This window comes from Molossus molossus, unplaced genomic scaffold (genome assembly GCF_014108415.1).
Source record: "Molossus molossus isolate mMolMol1 unplaced genomic scaffold, mMolMol1.p scaffold_m16_p_10, whole genome shotgun sequence".
In the NCBI taxonomy this organism is placed as follows: domain Eukaryota; kingdom Metazoa; phylum Chordata; class Mammalia; order Chiroptera; family Molossidae; genus Molossus; species Molossus molossus.
Window position 1 is genome coordinate 5,872,318 of NW_023425345.1, and position 18,061 is coordinate 5,890,378.

The 18,061-nt window shown below is 57.2% G+C and overlaps 1 protein-coding gene across 1 annotated transcript; it reads left to right on the top strand.

Annotated features, from left to right (window-relative positions):
- Positions 1 to 2,446: 2,446 nt before the first annotated feature.
- Positions 2,447 to 17,752, top strand: MFNG (MFNG O-fucosylpeptide 3-beta-N-acetylglucosaminyltransferase). Its single transcript, XM_036252411.1, has 8 exons — positions 2,447 to 2,913; positions 8,191 to 8,239; positions 8,610 to 8,712; positions 9,664 to 9,817; positions 13,027 to 13,112; positions 13,315 to 13,480; positions 15,170 to 15,255; positions 16,860 to 17,752. The coding sequence occupies exons 1-8, from the start codon at positions 2,659 to 2,661 to the stop codon at positions 16,924 to 16,926; spliced, it is 966 nt and encodes a 321-aa protein (XP_036108304.1). The 5' UTR covers positions 2,447 to 2,658; the 3' UTR covers positions 16,927 to 17,752.
- The last annotated feature ends 309 nt before the right edge of the window (positions 17,753 to 18,061 follow it).

The window sequence follows — 18,061 nt, forward strand, 5'->3', positions numbered from 1 at the left end:
TGCCACTTGAGCTGGGGGTTTGAGATTCCTCTCTTCAAGAAGTGTTCTTCAAGAAGGTGGACCTGTGTGCCTGTGTGCTGTCCTGGGTCCTCCTATGACTGTTCTTGGTAACAGTGATGACCTTGGGCAGGCTCCTGGGAGGTTTTGGGGGAGTGGATTACTAGGTGGAGGAAACCGCAAGAACAAAGGCTCAGAGGCAGAATAAGGGTTGAGTTTGGCCCCTGGGAAGTGGTAGGAAATGAGGCTGGGAATTTCCATGGTGGGGGCTGCCTAATTCTTAGTGTCCTTGAGGTCTGGCTCAGACACCATCTCCATGAAGCCGCTTGATTCTCTCAGCCCTTGGGACTTCTTGGCTATATGGTGCCTGTGGCAGGATGGTGGGTCTCCGTGGATGGCTGTGGGCTCCTTGGGTGAGGAGGCTGGATCATTCTCCTTTGGTTAAATGAACCTCTCCCCTCCTCTCGGTGTGCCTAGTCCTTGGTCTGTGGATCCATGAGTCTGGGTGAAGAGGTGGGAACCCAGGGGCCCGGCTGCCTTTGCCTGGTCCCATGTTAGGTGACCTTTCCATGGGTGGAGGAGTCCACGAATCCTTTGATTTTTACCAAGTCGTATTTTTGTTTCCGTTTTACAAATGATGAAAGTAAAGTTCAGAGAGGTGAAGTAACTTGCCAAGAGTCACACAGTCAGGACTTGAACCCTGGTCTGTGTGGCATGAAGCCTGGGATCATTTCTTGGTGATGCTGTTCCAGAAGAAGGGCTGCGAAGGGGCCTGGCATGGGGCTGGCCCATAGATGGTGATTCAGAAGGGTAGGTTTTCCTTCACACTCTCCACAGTCCTGATGTAGGGCTGGGCCGCGGCAAGCCCAGTTCAGTTCTCAGCCACTTGGTACTTTCTTGTGTTTAATTAACAAATAATTTTTGAACTCCTACTCTGTGCCAGGCACTGTTCTAGGCACTGTGGAGTCAGTGAATAAAAAAGAAATCTCGACCTGTTCGGTTTGGCTCAGTGGTTGGAGTGTTGGCCCGTGGACCAAAGAGTCATGGGTTTGATTCCGGTCAAGGGCATGCATCTCGGTTGCGGTTCAGTCCCTGGCCCTGGTTGGGCTCATGCGGGAGGCAACTGGTTGATGGAAGGACAGGCCGGGGGACCTGGGAACTAGCTGGAGAGAAGGGATTGCGATTTTATTAATTTATTTAAAAAATGTTTTTATAGATTTTTAGGAGGGAGAGGGAGAAATATTGATTGGCTTCCTCCTGTGTGCACCCCGACTGGGGACCGAACCCACAACCTAGGCATGTGCCCTGACAGGGAATTGAACCTTTGACCTTTCCATTTATGGGACAAATGCTCAACCAACTGAGCCAGGGGGGGATTGCAATTTAGATAAAGTGGTCTGGGAAGGCCTCAGGGCAAAGATGACATTTCTGTAAAGACCCAAAGGAGGTAAGGGAGTGAGTTGTGTGGCCTTCTAGAGAGAGGCCCAGGCAGGAACAGCATGTGCAAAGGTCCTGAGGTGGGTGAGTGCCTAGACTGGCCAGAAGCCTAGTGGTCTGGAGTGGAGGGAGTAAAGGGAAAGTAGTAGAAGGTGAGGTTGGAGGTAATGGGCCAGCTCACAGGGACTGTAGGGTGGTGTATGGTCTTTGGCTTTTGTTCAAAAAGGGAGATGGGACAGGGTTCTAGCAGAGGAGGATGAAATGTGAATGACCTTGTGCAAAACTAGATGGAGATGGTGGGAGGAGAAGGGCCTCTGTCCACTGGCCTGGCGGGGAGAGAAGCAGATGCGGCTGCCGAGTGAGATGGGGTACGAGTGAGATGGGGTACGGCAGACCACACAGGCACCTCAGAGAGCCTCCTGTTGGCGAGACCTGAGCTCCACCTGGCCCTGGCTGAGTTGCCGGATCATTTCAGATCATTCTATGCCTTGTGTTCGGCTGTAAACTGGGAATAGCTGTCCTAGTGCTGCTGTGCAGACCACAGGAACTGGGCAAAGCACTGTGGGCGCTCTGGAAATGGGGAGGGGCTTTAGGGAAGGCTTCCTGGGGGAGAACACCCTTGAGCTGAGCCTTAAAATCCAAGTAGAATGAAGCCTGTGGAGAACACGGGTGAGGATGGCAGGGGGTGGGGGAGAGCGTCCAGGAGGGGGAACAGTGGGAGCAAAAGCTGGGAGGCTGGTACCAGGACACCATAAAATGGGTGTTGAATGAGCTAAGCCGACAGTCTCTGGGGAGTGGGAAGGCGGGAGGGCCCCTAACCCCTCCCTTCCATCGGCACGGAGAGTTAGTTGTTGCCCCCACCCCCACTACAGCAGCTGGCAGGGATGGGGCTGTCCCTTCAGCTGCCTCTTCTCCGGCCACCTCTGGGGCTCCCCCGGGGTTGGCCCCGCCCCTTGGGCTACGCTGGAGGGAGGGGCGGGGCCGGGAGCCCCGGAGCCGGCTGCGTGGGAGGGTAGCCAGAGCAGGTGGAGGGCTGGGAGGCAGAGGCGGAGGGCCTGCCATGGCTCGGCCTCTGGGGCCAGAGCATCAGCTACCTGCTCTCCCCGCCTTGCCTGCCCCTGATGCCTGCCAGACTTTTGCCTTTGCCGGGGCCCCTGCCTGACCGGCCTCCCCTCCCTGTCCGGTTGGGATTTGGGGGCTGAGCTGTCTGGGGTCTCAGGGCCAATGCAGTGCCGGCTCCTCCGGGGCCTGGCAGGCGGCTTCCTCACCCTTCTGTGCATGGGGCTCCTCTCTCTGCGGTACCACCTGGGCCAGTCCGCGAAGAGCGTGCAGGAGACCCTGGGGCTGAGCCCACCGAGCCCTCGGCCCCCTGAGCTGCAGCTGCAGGACGTCTTCATCGCCGTGAAGACGACCCGCGCCTTCCACCGCTCTCGCCTGGAGCTGCTGCTGGACACGTGGGTCTCCAGGACCAGGGAACAGGTGACAGACGAGGCTGTGGGCCCAGGAGTGGCCCCTGGCCTGAGGGACTCACGAAGGCCTTCCTACTGGGTTGGGTCCCTGGCAGCCTCGAGGGAGAAGCTGCTCACCCACCTGCCCATGCCTCCTCCTCCCAGCATCCGGGGCTCCTGGGGTCCCAGTTGTGCCCTTCCCTGGAGCCCACTACCCCTCAGGCCCTCTGCTGTCTCTTAGGGGCCAGGCTGGGCCCTTGCCTCAGGCTTCTGGGTGCCTCCTGGGGATTCCTCTGTTTTCTGACTGTTTCGGTGCAGGCTTCACCCCCGCCCAGCCTGGCACTGGGGCAATGGTGGGTGTTGGACAGCTAGGGCAGAGGCCTCTAAGGGGTCCTGCCTGACATGAGCCTGGTGCAGGCCCTGGGTGAGAACAGGGTGAGCCCCTGAGGAGGGGACCATCTGAGTGGGTCCTGTGGGCAGAGGACCCGAGTGGGAGACATCCTCTCAGAACTAACAGCCCGCACCCATGGCTGTGGTGCCCAGGGTGTGCCCAGGGTGTGCTCACTTCTGAGACAGGAGGGAGGGTATGTGCTGTGACTGGTGCTGAGGCAGAGGTCGGGGTAGGGGCCTGGCCAGCATGTGGGATTGTGTGTGTGTGTGTGTGCACGCACGCGTGTGTTCGTATGTGTACATGTGTGTGCACTCACATGCGTGGAGCCTGTGTCAGTGCTAGACATGCTGACAAGAGGCGTGTGGGTGACAGGGCTCACGGCTTCTGTTTTCCCCGAGGCGCTCTGACTAGCGGGGCCCTAGGCTCTTCCCTCCCCACTCCCAGTGCCCTCCTCACGCAACGTCAGTGATTTGGGGGAGTTGGGAACTATCTCTGGGGGAAGTAGAGGGGCAGATTTACCCACACACGCGCACATGTGTACACACGCACACATATGTACACACACACGGTCCCATTTTGGCAGGTGGCTCCGGGAAGGAAGTGACTGGGCCTTCAGAGGGGCTTGGGGACTCCTGGAGACCAGGGATGGGGGGAGGGGGTGCAGAGAAGAGGCTGGAGCCCCCTGAGGAGAGGGCACCCCCCTGTCCCAATTTCCTGGCCCTGAAGCCCTAGCCCCTTGGATTAACCCTTTTCCTACTGGGCCCCCAGCACCCTGGCTCTTCCCTGGGGCACCGGCCACACACAGCTTCTCCTCCTGGGAAGACTCTGGTTCTACTCAAGGAAGTCGCTGAGCCTGGCCCTCCCCGCAGACCTTCCTGTTTATGGCGCTGTGTCTGTGTGCACCCGGGAGTATGGCCTCACGTGGTCTGAGGCCCCTTCCTGTCTTGTCTTGATCACCATGGTGGTGCCCTTGCCCCAGACGGATGAGGAAACTGAGGCCAGAGAGGAGGAAGTACTTGCCTGTGCGTTACCCTGAAGGCCCAGTGGGACCCAGCCCCCACCTCGGGGCCAGGGCCCTGCCTTCTCTGCTGAGCCCCGGGAGCCCAGAGCTGCCTGGTCACTGGGCTACAGGAAAGGGTCCTTGGGCCTCCAGCCTGGGTGGCTGGGCCTGGCAGACGAGGTCCGCAGAGGAGAAGGCGAGCAGCCAGCCCCTCTGTCCCGAATTCAATCCCCGATGCCAACCAGGCAGCCAAAGCGGGAGAGCCAGCCACTCAGCATCTAAGGGGCTGCAGTCAAGCTGCTCCATTAACCCTCACGGCCCCAGTGGCAGCTGTCAGGGGTCGGCGGCACACTCTCGTCTTCCCAGAAGGTGCCGCCCTGGCATGCAGATACTTCGAGCCGAAAACAATAAAAGCCCAACAAACTCAGGAAGAGGTTTGCCTCTGCCTTTCCTGCCTGAAGGGAGTCGGTTAGGAAAACCTGCTTCGGGCAGGGAGCCTCAGCTCGGTCACCTTAGCATGTGAAAGTGTGTGACAGGCCGGGAGGGAGGATTCAAGCACAAATCTGCTTGCTGGGCCCCGTTGGGCCCCGTCTTTTCTGGGGCCCTGCAGGAATGTGTTCACCACAGGTTTGCTCCTTCTCATCTACCTGTGGATTGTCTGCCTCCCCCTCCTTAGTCCAGAAGGCTCACCACGTTGGAGATGGTCATGCTTATGTGAATTCCTCCAGTGCAGGGATGAACATCCGATTTTCTCCTGTTAGTCTGCTCTGTCATTTGGACGATTCCACCAGCTAGGAGAGCTAAGGGGTAAGAGGAGAGTGTCCCCGGCCGGCGCCGATGCTCCCACTCCTCAGGCGAGGACACAGCAGTCAAGCGGAGGTGGAGGTGAACTCGGTGGCCCCCTCGCCCTGGCCCCCGGTGCAAGGGGCAGAGGACAGAATCTCATCTTTTAAGGCAGTTGGAAAAAGGAAGGGTGCTCAAACAGGAAGAGGAGGGGAGACAGGAGACCCGCTTTCAGCACTGCATCTGCTCCCCCCCCCCCCACCTTTTGGCTCATCTCTGTCTGTGACCTTGGCCAAGGCCCTCCCCCTTTCAGCCCTCAGTTTCCCCGTCTGCACAGACGAGGGCGTCTTGGAGCCTCAGCTCTGCCATCAGGAGCTGGCCTGAGCTGGTTAACTCGGGGCTGTGTGCCCACCCCAGCTGGTTAAGGGCGGTCTGGTGGCAGGTGGGCCTTTGTGGCAGCGGGCTGGGGCTCGCGTGCCGGCCTTTGTCCCAGGCAGAGGGGTTGGGCTGGGGGAGGCACGGGTGTTTGTGATCCAAGAGGAGCCTTTCTCTTCCCCATAGTTCTCCCCGGGCTGGGGCGGGGCTGGTTGGGTGGGGAGCAGGGCTGGCTCACACCTCCCTCCGCAGCAGCAGATGGCCCTCCAGCCATCCCCTCCCCTCCCTCCAGTGGGCTGCTGTCCTTTGTTTTCCTGGAAGGTTTTAACCATTGTCAGGGGCCCCTCTCTAAGCAAATCAAATGCAACCCTTGCTCAGAGGAAACTGCCCACTGCTCCAGGCCCTGCTGCCCGGGACCCCTCCTCCCCTCCCCCAGCAGATTCATTCTGGCTTACTTCCCATCAACAACCATCCCTGGCCCATTTGGCTCGTGCTCCAAACTCTAAGAGTTCCACTATCTGGTGGCTGTTTGGTGGCAAAAGTTCGCCAGGGAGCAGGAGGAGACAGGCCTGGCTTATTTTACTGGCCCCCTGGGGGTTGTGTTGAAAACAGACACGGGGTTCGGGGCAGGACGGAGCAGGGAGTCCAGGGAAAAGGTGACTGCGGCAAAGCGGCAGGAGGGGATGGTGGTTGGACCACAGCGTGGCCACGGTTGTGGAGGCTGGTGGGAGAGGTTGCATCCTGGGTCATTTAAAGGTCAGGTGACAGAATTTGCTGACTGGTTAGGGGGTGTACGAGAAAGAGAGGAGGCACGGTGACCCCAAGGTGCTGGGTCCCAGAAAGATGGGGAGACGGGGAGAAAGTACAGGTCTGGGGAGCTTGGAGCTCAGTCTTGAGACTCTGGGTCTCAGGTGCCTTCCCCAGGCGAAAGCTGGGGCTACAATGGGGTTTCGGAGCGAGGGAGTGGTCCCAGGCCTGTGGGTTTGAATCCCAGCCCAGCACCTGCCAACTGCACAGCCCTGGGCGCTCACTTAGCCTCACTTAGCCTCCTGCGAGGGGGCAGATTGCACCTGTCTCAGGTTTAGTGAGGCTGTCGGCCAGGAGTGTGGCAGCTCCCGGTGGGTGTCTCCCGACCTGGGAGGGCTGCACTGGCCACGGGTCCCCGAGATGCGTCGGGTCCCTGCACTGCGCAGGGATTTTGCGCGGCCGTGGAAGTTGTGACTGTCCCTGCGGCGTGCAGTATCCAGCGTGGGGTCTCCTCACAGCCTGTCTCCTGACTGCTTGGGGCTGTGTATATGTGACTGTGGAGGAGCCGAGTGGGACTGTGTGTGAGGTAGAAGAGGGTGTGACTCTGCCAAGGGTGCGGGACTGACAGGGCCCCGGGCGTGGGTGCTGGTCTGGAAGGCCGAGTGTGAGGGAGACGGATGGCGTGGTGCTCACGGTGAAGTTTGTGTCTGCAGAAGCTGGCTGTGAAGGCACCCACAGTTTTGCCACCCTGACTGCTCTTTGGGATACTGACTTTAAGCTGTTTATTAAGAAACTAGACTCAGATAGAGCCTTTGACCCTCCCCACTTCCTGCCTGGAGATTCCGAGCGAGAAAAGGAGCCTGGAGGGTCTTCACCGGAGCAGGTGGACCAAAGCCTGTTTGCTGTGTCCAAACCTGTGAAGAATTTAGTGACTTTATTTGAGCCAAACTGTTGGGAAGGAAAACCTCAATAGAGATAACGCTCCCGCTCCCGAGAGTGGCAGTTTTGCACCTTAATTTATACACGACAGTCAAAATAGCATGCGATCCATTAGGGAGGCGGGAGAGAGCAGAGCCGGGGAAACCTCTGGGATTGGATAAAAAGTAAAATTATATATACATCCTTCTTTTGCAGACGGGTACAGGATAGTTAACAGTCGATGATTAACATGATAATAATAACAATGAAGGGATTTGTGGTTTCCGCCCTGGTGCATAGGTTGTGCCCTGAGGTGTCTGGAAAAAAGGAAGTCCCCCCACATTCCAGAGATTGTTATCCTAGATGCAAAAAGACAACAGACTCCATCAAGGTGAAAATTAACCTTTGTCAGGGAAGACTTTAGCCTAGGACAGGACAACCCACCATAAACTGCCTTTCCTTAAAAAGTGTCAATCTCAGACCACCCTGCGTGGTTACTTTAGGTCTCTGAGTTTGCAAGGCTGTCACAGGCTGTCACAGGCTTGTCAGGTCAGCACGTGGCCCCTTTTCGTCCACAGCTTGTTGAGTTGCAGAATTTTCCTGCCTAGTATGTTCCGCCCTTCCTCACCTCCCTGTAAATCGCCCATTCTCACTTCTGAAGCCGAATACCCCGCCCCCCACTTTCTCCTTCGTCCAGTTCTTCCAGCCGCATGTTGCCTCACTGTCTTTGGAATATTCATGCTTGTGTGGATTTCCCACGCGCCTGTGTTAAACCTTTGATTTTCTCCTGTTATTCTGGCTCTGGATTTGGTTATCAGCCCAGCTAGAACTTCGAAGGTGGGAGGAAAAGTCTTAATATATTTTTAGTCCCCACAGTTGTGTGTGTGTGTGTGTTGTATGGGGGTGTAGCCGAGAAAGTCATGTTGTCCTAAGGGAGTGTGTGACTGTGAGAGGGGTGTGTGCCCCTCCCTGGAGGAGGACAGGCCTGCTGTGTGTGTGTCTACCTGGACGAGTGGATGATTGGCTGTGGGCACCCCTCCCCCACTCCCCCCCCCTTGGCTGAGCCCGTCCTGACTCCTCTTTCTTCTTCCCAGACATTTGTCTTCACTGACAGCCTGGATGAAGGCCTCCGGGAAAGACTGGGTAACTCTGCCTGGCCTGGGTGGGGTGGCTGTCCCCTGGTCTGGGAGTTCCCAGAAAACAGAGCTGCTGACTCTTGGCGTGTCGGGATGCCCCTTTACCCAGGAGGAGAGCAAGCTTCTTCCCTGGAAAGGGGTGTGGGTGTGGGGAGGGGCTGTGCTGGACAAAACCCAATACCTGGGTCCCAGCACAGCCTACTGCCCATCAGCTATGGGGTCCTGGGCAGGTCAGCCCGCCCTGACCTCAGTTTCCCGTGTGTAAAATGGGAGTGGGTGGGCTGCCCCAGGCCCTCTGAGGCCGTGCTCTGCCATGTGTATGCAGGGCTGTGGGAAGGAGCTGGCCAGGGGTCTCTGACTTGTCCTCCCTTCTCCAGGGCCCCACCTGGTGGTCACCAACTGCTCTGCGGAGCACAGCCACCCAGCCCTGTCCTGCAAGATGGCTGCCGAGTTCGATGCCTTCCTGGCCAGCGGGCTGAGGTGAGTGCATCTGATCTCTGAGGGCAGGTGTGACCTTTGCCTCAGGCCACTTCCCGAGTGGTGCCGTGTTGGGAAAGTGAATTCATCTGTGTCCTGTGAATGTCCTCACGTAGGGCCTCCCGTGGTCTTTGAACAGACTGTCTAGGTTCAAATGCTGCCATTCACTGGCTGTGTGACCCGGGGCAAGTGTCTTACCCTTCCTGAGTCTTAGCCCCCACCTGTTAAATGGGCACACCTTCAAGAGCTTCCACAAGACACTGCCTGGCACAGAACGTCATCTTATTATTATTATTTACTTTTATTTTTTAAATTTATTTTTGTTACAGATGTTTCTCCTTTTCCCCCCATTGACACCCTCCTCCCCCTTCCTCCCTGCCCTGTCCCCAGCTTTGTTGTCCATGTCCATTGGTTATGCATACATGCATATAAGTTCTGTGGTTTATCTCTCCCCCCACCCCCTGTTTCGGGGATTGTCAGTCTGTACCCCACTTCCACGTCTCTGGGACTACCCTGTTCTTCAGACTGTTATGTTCATTATATTCCACAAAGAAGTGACGTTATCTTTTTTTAAATCCTCACCCAAGGATACTTTTTTCCATTTATCTTCAGATAGAGTAGGAGGGGAGAGAGAGAGAGAGATACAGAGAGAGAGACAGAGAGCGAAACATCGATGTGAGAGAGACACATTGACGGGTTGCCTCCCGCACGACCCCAACCAGGGCCAGGGACCGAACTGCAACTGAGATACATGCCCTTGACTGGAATCGAACCCGCGACTCCCTGGTCTGAGAGCTGACGCTCCAACCGCTGAGCCAATCCAGCGAGGGCAGAACAGTTATCTTAAACGTGAGCCCCCCCACCCATAACTGTTCGCTGCTTGATTATCAGGGCACAGCTGCTGGCAGCCCTTGGGAGGCCCCCTCCACGCTCACTATCCCCTGCCGTCCACAGGTGGTTCTGTCACGTGGACGACGACAACTATGTAAATGCGAAGGCGCTGCTGAAGCTGCTGAGAGCCCTGCCTCAGACCCTTGACGTCTACATCGGCCGTCCCAGCCTGAACCGGCCCATCCACGCTTCCGAGCCCCAGCCCCGCAACCGCACGGTCTGTCCCTCCCTGACAGCTTGGGCACTGCCGCCGGCCGGGGGCCAGCCCGGGCCGGGGGCTCAGGCGTAGAGGAGTTGGTGGGTTCTCTGGGTTTCACTGTGGGAGCTGGCGGCTGTGCCCCCGAGTCTCAGTCTCCACCTCTGCAGGATAGGGAGACGCGATAATGCTGGTAAGGCAGAGACTGTCACATGCAGGGCCTTGGTCGCTGGGCAGCAGTGGCTCGTCCCGGTCACACAGCGGGTGCGGGGATGAACTGCGGCTCCCTGTCCCCACGGCAGGGCTCCCGGCCACCTGGTGTGTCCTGTAGCTTGTACGGGTTGATACAATGCCGAATGCTGCCGGGCCAGCTGGTTAACTGCCCAGGCCACAAGCCCCTGAACACTCCTCACCTAAGTGACCCCTCCCTCCAAATGTCACTAACTGGCAACTGAAGAGGTGATACCTGACCCCACAGGGTCCCCAGCACCAGCTTCCGCTCCAGACCTGGATGGACACTGATTAAAGTTGCCAGATTTAGCAAACAAATAAACAAAACCCAGGATACCGGTCAGTGTGCCTTTCAGATGAACAAAGACTTTTTCAGTACAAGTGTGGTGCACACTTTCCCGCCTGTCCGCAGGACGCCGCCGGCTCTTTGGTGGGGAGGCCGGCCGCTAGGGCTCCCTTGGCCCCAGGGAGAGGCAGGCCTGCAGAAGGAGCTGGGCCCGCAGCGGGCAGCCTCCCGCCCCAGGTCACCATCTGCTTCATTAGGGAAACCCAGAGAGCAGGCAGCACAAAACCTTAATTATCGGCAGCTAATCAGCCTCTGAGTCCTAATTAAATCCTTCTGGGCCCCAGGATGAGTGTATGTGAGTCGATTTCAGGTGAGCTGAGGGTCCCCCAGGCTCCTGCACCGCCTCACCCTGGACCTTAGAGCCAGACCCCCTGGGTTCACACACCAGGCCCGCCGCCTCTTGGCTTCCTGACCTTGTTGAATCTCCTTCCCCTCTGCCCGTTTTCTCATCTGTGAAATGGGTGCTAATAGTCTCTTCCTCATAGGGTGGCTGAGAGCAAAAAGAGAATTAAGTGGCATCTCTCCTAGTGCTTGGGGTGGGACCTAGTACGTAACAGACACGAGGAAGTGTTCACAACCGGCGCCCGACACGGCTCAGCCTGGTCTCTGCGCCCTGCTCTTCCTGTGCCGCTTGGGCACCCTGCTGGGCATACCCAGGCCCCGCCAGCCGCATGCCAGGCTCTGGCCCAAAGTGTCCCAGCTGTTCAGACCCTGGGGCTCCCCAGGGTGGGGCAGAAGAAAGGGCAAGAGCTCTGGCTGGGGGTGACTCCCAGCTCTGGGGTCTCGGGCAAGTGACTTCACTTCTGTGCACCTCGGTCGCCTCATCTGAGCATAGCCCGCAGCACAGTGCTCAGGGTTAGGCAGTTACGTTGTTACTGCTGCTGTTACAATAATTACCTGAGACTAGAAGCCATGCGCTCATTAATTCATTAAACAGGCATTGACTGGGCACCTCCTGTGTGTTAGGTCCTTGAGAAGCCATTCATTCCGCCTTGTTGAGTCCTGACCCCTGTCTAAGGGCCGTGTTTCCAGCAGTGAGCTCAGACACCTCCGGCCAGGGGGCCGTCAGATTTGAGATCTCGGAGCCGGTGTTGTACTCACCGCGGACAGATCAGGCCCAGGGGGGCCAGTGACGTTCTCAAGTGGAGGAAGCGGGGAACCCAGTATCAGGCTTCCCATCTTCTTGCTGAGGGTTCTTTTATTTATTTATTTATTTACTTTTATTTTTTTAATCCTCACCCCAGGATATTTTTTCTGTTTATCATCAGACAGAGTGAGAGGGAGGGAGAGAGAAAAACATCGATGTGAGAGACATCAACTGGTTGCCTCCTGCACGACCTGACCAGGGCTGGGGACGAACCGCACAGAGGTACGTGCCCTTGGCAGGAATTGAACCTGCAACTCTTTGGTCTGCAGGCTGACGCTCTAACCGCTGAGCCGAACCGGCCAGGGCCTGAGGGTTCTTGTCACTGCTGCATCCTGGGAGGTGCAGCCCAATATGACATATGTCAATGAAGCAACAGCTGTGTACTTGGGAGGAGGTAACCTTAGGGAACTTGTTTGACCGAGAGATGGTACAGCTGAAAGGGTCTAGTGTTTATCAAAAGCCTTAGAGAAATTCAAGGGTGACTTCACGGGGCCTCACAGAGGAGCCAGAAGAGGTCTTGGTGATGTTGGGCAGGGGCAGAAAGTGGTTGAAATCCCAAAAGAATGTTATTGGTTCTTTTTTTTTTTTTAAGAGTCATTTTTTAAAAAATCTTTTTTTTCTTTATTGATTTTTAGAGAGAGAGGAAGGGAAAGGTAGAGAGACATAGGCACGTCAATGAGAGAGAATATCGATCGTCTGCCTCCTGCATGCCCCCCTCTGGGGATCGGTCCCACAACCTGGGCGTGTGCCCACACTGGGAATGGAACCGGCGACCTCTTGGTGCCTGGGTCGAAGCTCAAACACTGAGCCACATCGGCTGGGCTATTGGTTCCTGAGATGGAGATGTCAAGGGGTTTGGTAGGCTCACAGGCCTGTCTGTTCTGTCTTTACTCAGTGAGAGGTCTTATTCTCTCTTTTTTGGAAAAGTTTTCTCGGTCCCATGAGTTAGGAGTGGCAAGACCAGTCAGTGTATGTGTCCTGATGTAGGTGGCATCAGGATTATAGCTTGCAAACTGCTCTGGTGAAAACATCTCTTCCTCACAGTTAGCACATAAAGCTCAGAAAAGGATTCTGATTGGTTGGCCTGTCACGTACCTGTTGCTGAGCCCATTGCTGGGTCAAGAGGTATGGTCCTGTGATCATTCCTGGGGCACCTGCCCCTCTGTGGCCTAGGGGAGCAGGTGCTGTGTTTGGTGGCCCCTCTCCAACCACATGGGAGGAGTTAGAGATAGTTTTCTGGGGAAAGGGATAAGGGGTGCAGGGCACACAACACACATGCCCTCTTTAACCCCAATCCAGCCAGATTGGGGTCTAATTGGTGTCCCCATCACCCTTAATTAGCTATGTTGACTTTGTGCCTTGGTATCCTTATCTGTAAAGTGGGCATAATAACGTCAGGCTGTAGCAAGACTAGGGGAGTATGAAATAAAAGCTCTGGGGCCTCGCTGGCTGTCGACCCCACCCAGTCTCACTGTGAACCTTGGCTCTTCCCTGCTCTGCCCCTAGAGGCTGGTACGGTTCTGGTTTGCCACCGGGGGTGCCGGCTTCTGCATCAACCGCAAACTGGCTTTGAAGATGAGCCCGTGGGCCAGGTAAGCAGAGAACCCCAGGCGGGTGGGGGAGGGTGGGACCTTCGCAGCAGGAAGAACTTGAGTGAGCTCAGGAGGTCACACTGTGCGTAGGAGGCAGATGCAGAGCCAAGCTCTGCTCTGCCAGCTGGTCCCCATGGAGGTCCTCTGGGAGGCAGGGGCTGAGGGTCCCTGCCAGTGGCCACAGCACAGCTCTGTCCCTCAGCGGCACCCGCTTCGTGCGCACATCTGCGCTCATCCGGCTTCCTGACGACTGTACTGTGGGCTACATAATTGAGTGCAAGCTGGGTGGCCACCTGCAGCCCAGCTCCCTCTTCCACTCCCACTTGGAGACCCTGCAGCTGCTGGGGGCTGCCCAGCTCCTGGAGCAGGTGAGCCGGGCAGGTGGCCGTGGGGGCGGTGTTTGTGTTCGGGCTATTCCCTATTGACGGGGAAACTGAGGCTCAGGGTGGCAAAGGATCCCCTTGAGGGTATCCAGTGACTCTCCACCTTCAAACCTCAAGGGTTGTGATGCAAACATTCTTTATCCTGGTCCCCAAGTGCCAGCTGGAAGGACCTGCTTGATGAGACGAAGCTTGTCTTCAGGTTCAGATAACCTGGCTCCCAACCTGCCACCTCCTGTCCCTCTGTCCTTTCTTGCACCCTCCATCCTCCCCACAGCCCGGCAGCGGGGCCAGGCCTGCCCTTCCCCACTTCCTGCCAAGCAGCCCCTTCAGCAGAGCTCCCCTTCCACTGCCCCAGATGTCAGGGAAGGAGCAGTCTTGCTGAGGACTCTCAAGCACTGAGTCAGGTCGGGGAGGGTGGGGCCCCATCGCCCACCTGGCCGGTAGTGACCGCTGAGGTCCCGCTGCACCGCCCTGCTGATGTTCCTCTCCAGCTCGTAGGTCTCCAGCCCTGGACGTGGTCCTGGCTGGGAGGCCCCTGGGATCTGCCGCCCAACAGTGGAGTCAGAAGCCTTTTAGCTGCAAGTGATAGAAAAGCAGCCCAGATGGAAAAACTAAAAGGACATTTATGGGCCCGTGGACCTGGGGGCTTGGCTTGACTTGCTGGGTCTGCCTGGGTCCAGGAGTTCGGACTCTGTTCCTTTTCCTCTGCCTTCCCCCACCCTGGCCTCATGCTCAGGCAGGCTCACCCCCTTTGCTGGCGAGTTGGCAGCGCCAGGATTTTCCACCCGGAGGAGGAGGGCGCCCCCTTCTGCCAGGTCCCAGAGCTGGCACTCTGGTCAGATGGCCCGTGAGGCCTGTGACCCGTCTCCTACCAGCACCTGGAGTCAGTGTAGATCGGCTAGGCCTGGAACTGCGGTGTGGGGTTGGTCCCACCAGGGTCTCAGGGCCCGAAGCCAGGAAAGGGGGGCAGGTTTTAGGCAACCAAAACCAGGGCACCCGAATGGGGTTTCCACCGTACCCACTGTGCCAGACACCACACTGGGGACTTTATCTTCATCAACTCTGGTTTCTCACAACATTCACATGAGGTTGGTACTAACATTATTTCCATTCTATAGATGGAGAAACTGAGGTGCAGAGTGGAATTAACCATGGCACACATTAGTACATGGCAGGGGGGGTTTGAGCCCTGGCTGGGTGGCCCCTAAGCCGACAGTCTATAACCACCGTCCTTGACAACCTCTCGACTGGGCTCACAGAGAAACTGAGGCTCTGAGGTGGGGGGTGGGGCACTGGCCGGGGCCCCCAGTGAGTCTCAGGAAACCTCTATCCAGGCACACAACTTACTCGAAAGACACCTTCCCTCTTGAGCCTCAGTTTCCTGATCTGTAGATGAGGGAATCATTACAGCCTCCCAGGCGAGCTGGACGGTTGGGGCCGCAAATGGGATTGAGGTCGGAAGGGGCCCTACAAACTTCAGGTACTTGGGGAGCGGGGTGGGCTCCCCAAGGAAGCACCCACTGCGAATGGACCCTCAGGCACAGAGGCAGGCTGGCTGTGCCCTCACAATGCCGTGTGCCTTCCTGCTTCCCCCCAATCCTGTCCCTTTTTGGGGTCCCCAGTGGCACACCCCTCAATCCTTCTTCCCTCTCTTCTTTGCTTCTCCCTGCCCAGGTCACCCTCAGCTATGGCGTCTTTGAGGGGAAGCTCAACGTCATTAAGCTCCAGGGCCCCTTCTCCCCCGAGGAGGACCCCTCCAGGTGGGTCTGGGGGTGAAGCAGTAGACTGGGAGGCATGGGGGCTGAGCCCAGGCTCCCAAAGCGGAGAGAGCCAGGAGGGAGGGGTGTGAGAGAGGCCCTTGGGCTGAGAGCACAGAGCTGGTAGTGACGGGCCCAGATTTCAATCCCTGCTTCCCCACTGGCTTGCTGTGTGATCTTGGGCAAGTCCCTTGTCCTCTCTGGGCCATAATCTCCCCATTTTGTTTTGTTTTTTCCTCATCAGAGGACATTTTTCCATTTTTGTTCAGATCGAGTGGGAGGGAGAGAGAAACATTGATATGAAAGTGACAAATCGAGTGGCTGCCTCCCACATGACCCGGGGCTGGGGACGAATCGCAACCAAGGTACGTGCCCTTGACCAGAATCGAACACACGACTCATTGGTCCGCGAGCCAATGCTCCAGCTGCTGAGCCAAACCGGCCAGGATATAATCTCCCCATTTTGTACCACCAGGCGGCTGGTGTCCCGGGTCTGGAGGGCTCTCCCAGCCCTGATGCTCCGGGATAATCAGGAGCCCAGGAGGCTGACGTGTGTCGCTGGGCGGAGGAGCTGGTCCAGTGAGCCCTGCAGGCACCGACGGGGAATTTTTATTTGATCTGTCGTAGGCTCTTTGTTTCCTTGATACTCTTCAATGGCTCGTTTCAGTGGGTAGAGGGTTGGAATGGGGGCTAAGATGTCACCTGGGCACCTTTCAGTTCTGCCCCCAAATGGGCCACAGGTTGATTAGGGCTGTTCAGCTCAGCCCCCGTCTGCTGGAGGGCAGCTTAGGGCACAGCCTGTGACAGGCTGGGCAGGGGGGACCCCACCTGCTCAAGGAAGTAAAGGAAGGCAGGGGATGGAATGTGGGACAAGAGAGGAGGGTGGCATCAAATTCATCTGGGGAGGTGGCCTGGGATGACTCCTCCCTCGAGGCTTTGTGTCTGCACTTTGGATTTATCTGAAGTATGTAACCCTTGGGGGAGCCAGGACTCCGGGCCCAGAAGTTCTGTAGACCTGTGTGTCGGGGCAAAAGGCTCACAACTATTCCAAGGGCTGTGGGGCCAGGAAGTTCCCTTATGGGGTGAGCTCCCCGTCAGTGGAGGTGAGTAAACGATGGCTATACTGTCGAGAGGTTTAAGAATGGATGTTGCATTCTCTGAGCCTGGAGATTCTAGTGTCCATGGGTTTCTGCCTAATGGGGCTGCCGCTGACTGGAGACTCAGATATGTAGGGTTAGACGGTCCCGTCTCCGCTGAGGTCTCCTTATGGCTTCTCTAGCCTTTGAAGTCTCTCTAAAGCAGTGGTGTTCAGCCAGGGGCCATTGGTCCCCCGAGGACATCTGGCAATGTCTGGGGACATTTTTGAATGTTATGACCTAGAGAGACGCTCCTGGTATCTAGCGGGGGGAGTCCAGGGATGCTGTTGAACATCCTCCCACGGACAGGACAGCCCCCACAGCGAAGAAGTAGCAGTCCCCAATGTTAACAGTGCTGAGGAGGAGAGACCCCACTCCAGACCGTCCTCATGACATGCGCTCCCCTAGGAGTCCCAGGGGGTGAGGGCAGGAGTGGGGTGACCGTCTTGTCCATTTCTGGTCTCTCCGTAGGTTTCGCTCCCTACACTGTCTCCTCTACCCAGACACTCCCTGGTGCCCACAGCTGGTGGCCCGATGAACCCTGAACTGCTGGGCAGCTGTTGCTGAGGCCTCCCGTTGTCTCTCGCCTCCCAAGGCAGCCCCGAGAGCCTGTGGCCACGCCCTGGTGTGGGGAGGCCCAGGATTGGCTGGTGACTGCTGGTGCAGGCCTCCCAGACTCCTGGGAGGGGGTGGGACAGCTCAGGGACCGGGCGAAGGCCAGAGAGGCCCCAGGTGCCAGGCTCCCATGGGCCCTGGTGGGGGCCATTGAGCTGAGCTGGGGCTCGAGTCCTAACCCTCCAGAGAATTACATGGGCCCCTGGCTGGGGTGTGGGGCCACCCCCAGCTCTGGTCTCTCAGTCATTGCCCTGGGTCAGTCACTGGGCCACCCACTCTTGGATCTGCAACCACTGAAGGGCCCCAGTTGGAAAGTGGCTGGACGCAGGGTCTGTGGCGGACGCTGCTGTCACTGACCAACTTCAGCTCCTCGCTCCCACCCCTTGCTAACAACCCGATTTTCTTTGGAGTATCAGCCTGCCCGCGTCAGACGATGAGTCATCGCGGGTCCCAGCCAACCTGACGACCCTCTCGCTCACTTTCTCAGGATCCTCTTGCTCACTTTCTCAGCTCCCGGCGCTGTCTGAACTCTGACGTGCCCCGCTCAGTCCAGAGTCTGAGCTGTTCGTTAGTGTGAACTGGCAAAGCCAGTGGAGAGGATTCTGGGGAAAGTTGTGCAGCCCCGCCTCCCTCTTCCTGCTGTGAATGTGGTTGTGATGTCTGGATCTGGGGCAGCCACCTTGCTGCCATGAGGAAAGGCCAAGACATCATCCACACTGGTCTTGTCTAGCATCTGGTCTATAAGAAAATTAAACCCTTATTTGTTCAAACCTGTCTTGGTCCAGTTTTTTGTTTCACACAGCTAAAGTGTTCCTGACTGGGCAGGATTTTGGATCTGTCTGTCACACTGGTGATGGTGGTGGTGATTTGGGTCCTGAGCTATATATCCTTGCTCTGCCCTTGCTGCCTGTGTAAACTAGGGGAGTCCACTTGGTCTCTCTGGCCTATTTGCCCAGATGTTTCTGTTGTTACAGATGAGAAAAGGAATACCTTCTTCGCGCGTTAGTATCTGGATGAAGCGATACAGTTTGTAGGGCGCAGCATGGAGCCTGGCATAG

What these genes read in the sequence shown, in the direction of transcription:
- MFNG (XM_036252411.1), top strand. Translation starts at nt 2,659, where the DNA reads ATGCAGTGCCGGCTCCTCCGGGGCCTGGCAGGCGGCTTCCTCACCCTT. An exon ending in CCCAGCCCCGCAACCGCACG is followed by an intron (nt 9,818 to 13,026) that starts GTCTGTCCCTCC and finishes CTCTGCCCCTAG; the next exon opens with AGGCTGGTACGGTTCTGGTT. An exon ending in CTGCCCAGCTCCTGGAGCAG is followed by an intron (nt 13,481 to 15,169) that starts GTGAGCCGGGCA and finishes CTCCCTGCCCAG; the next exon opens with GTCACCCTCAGCTATGGCGT.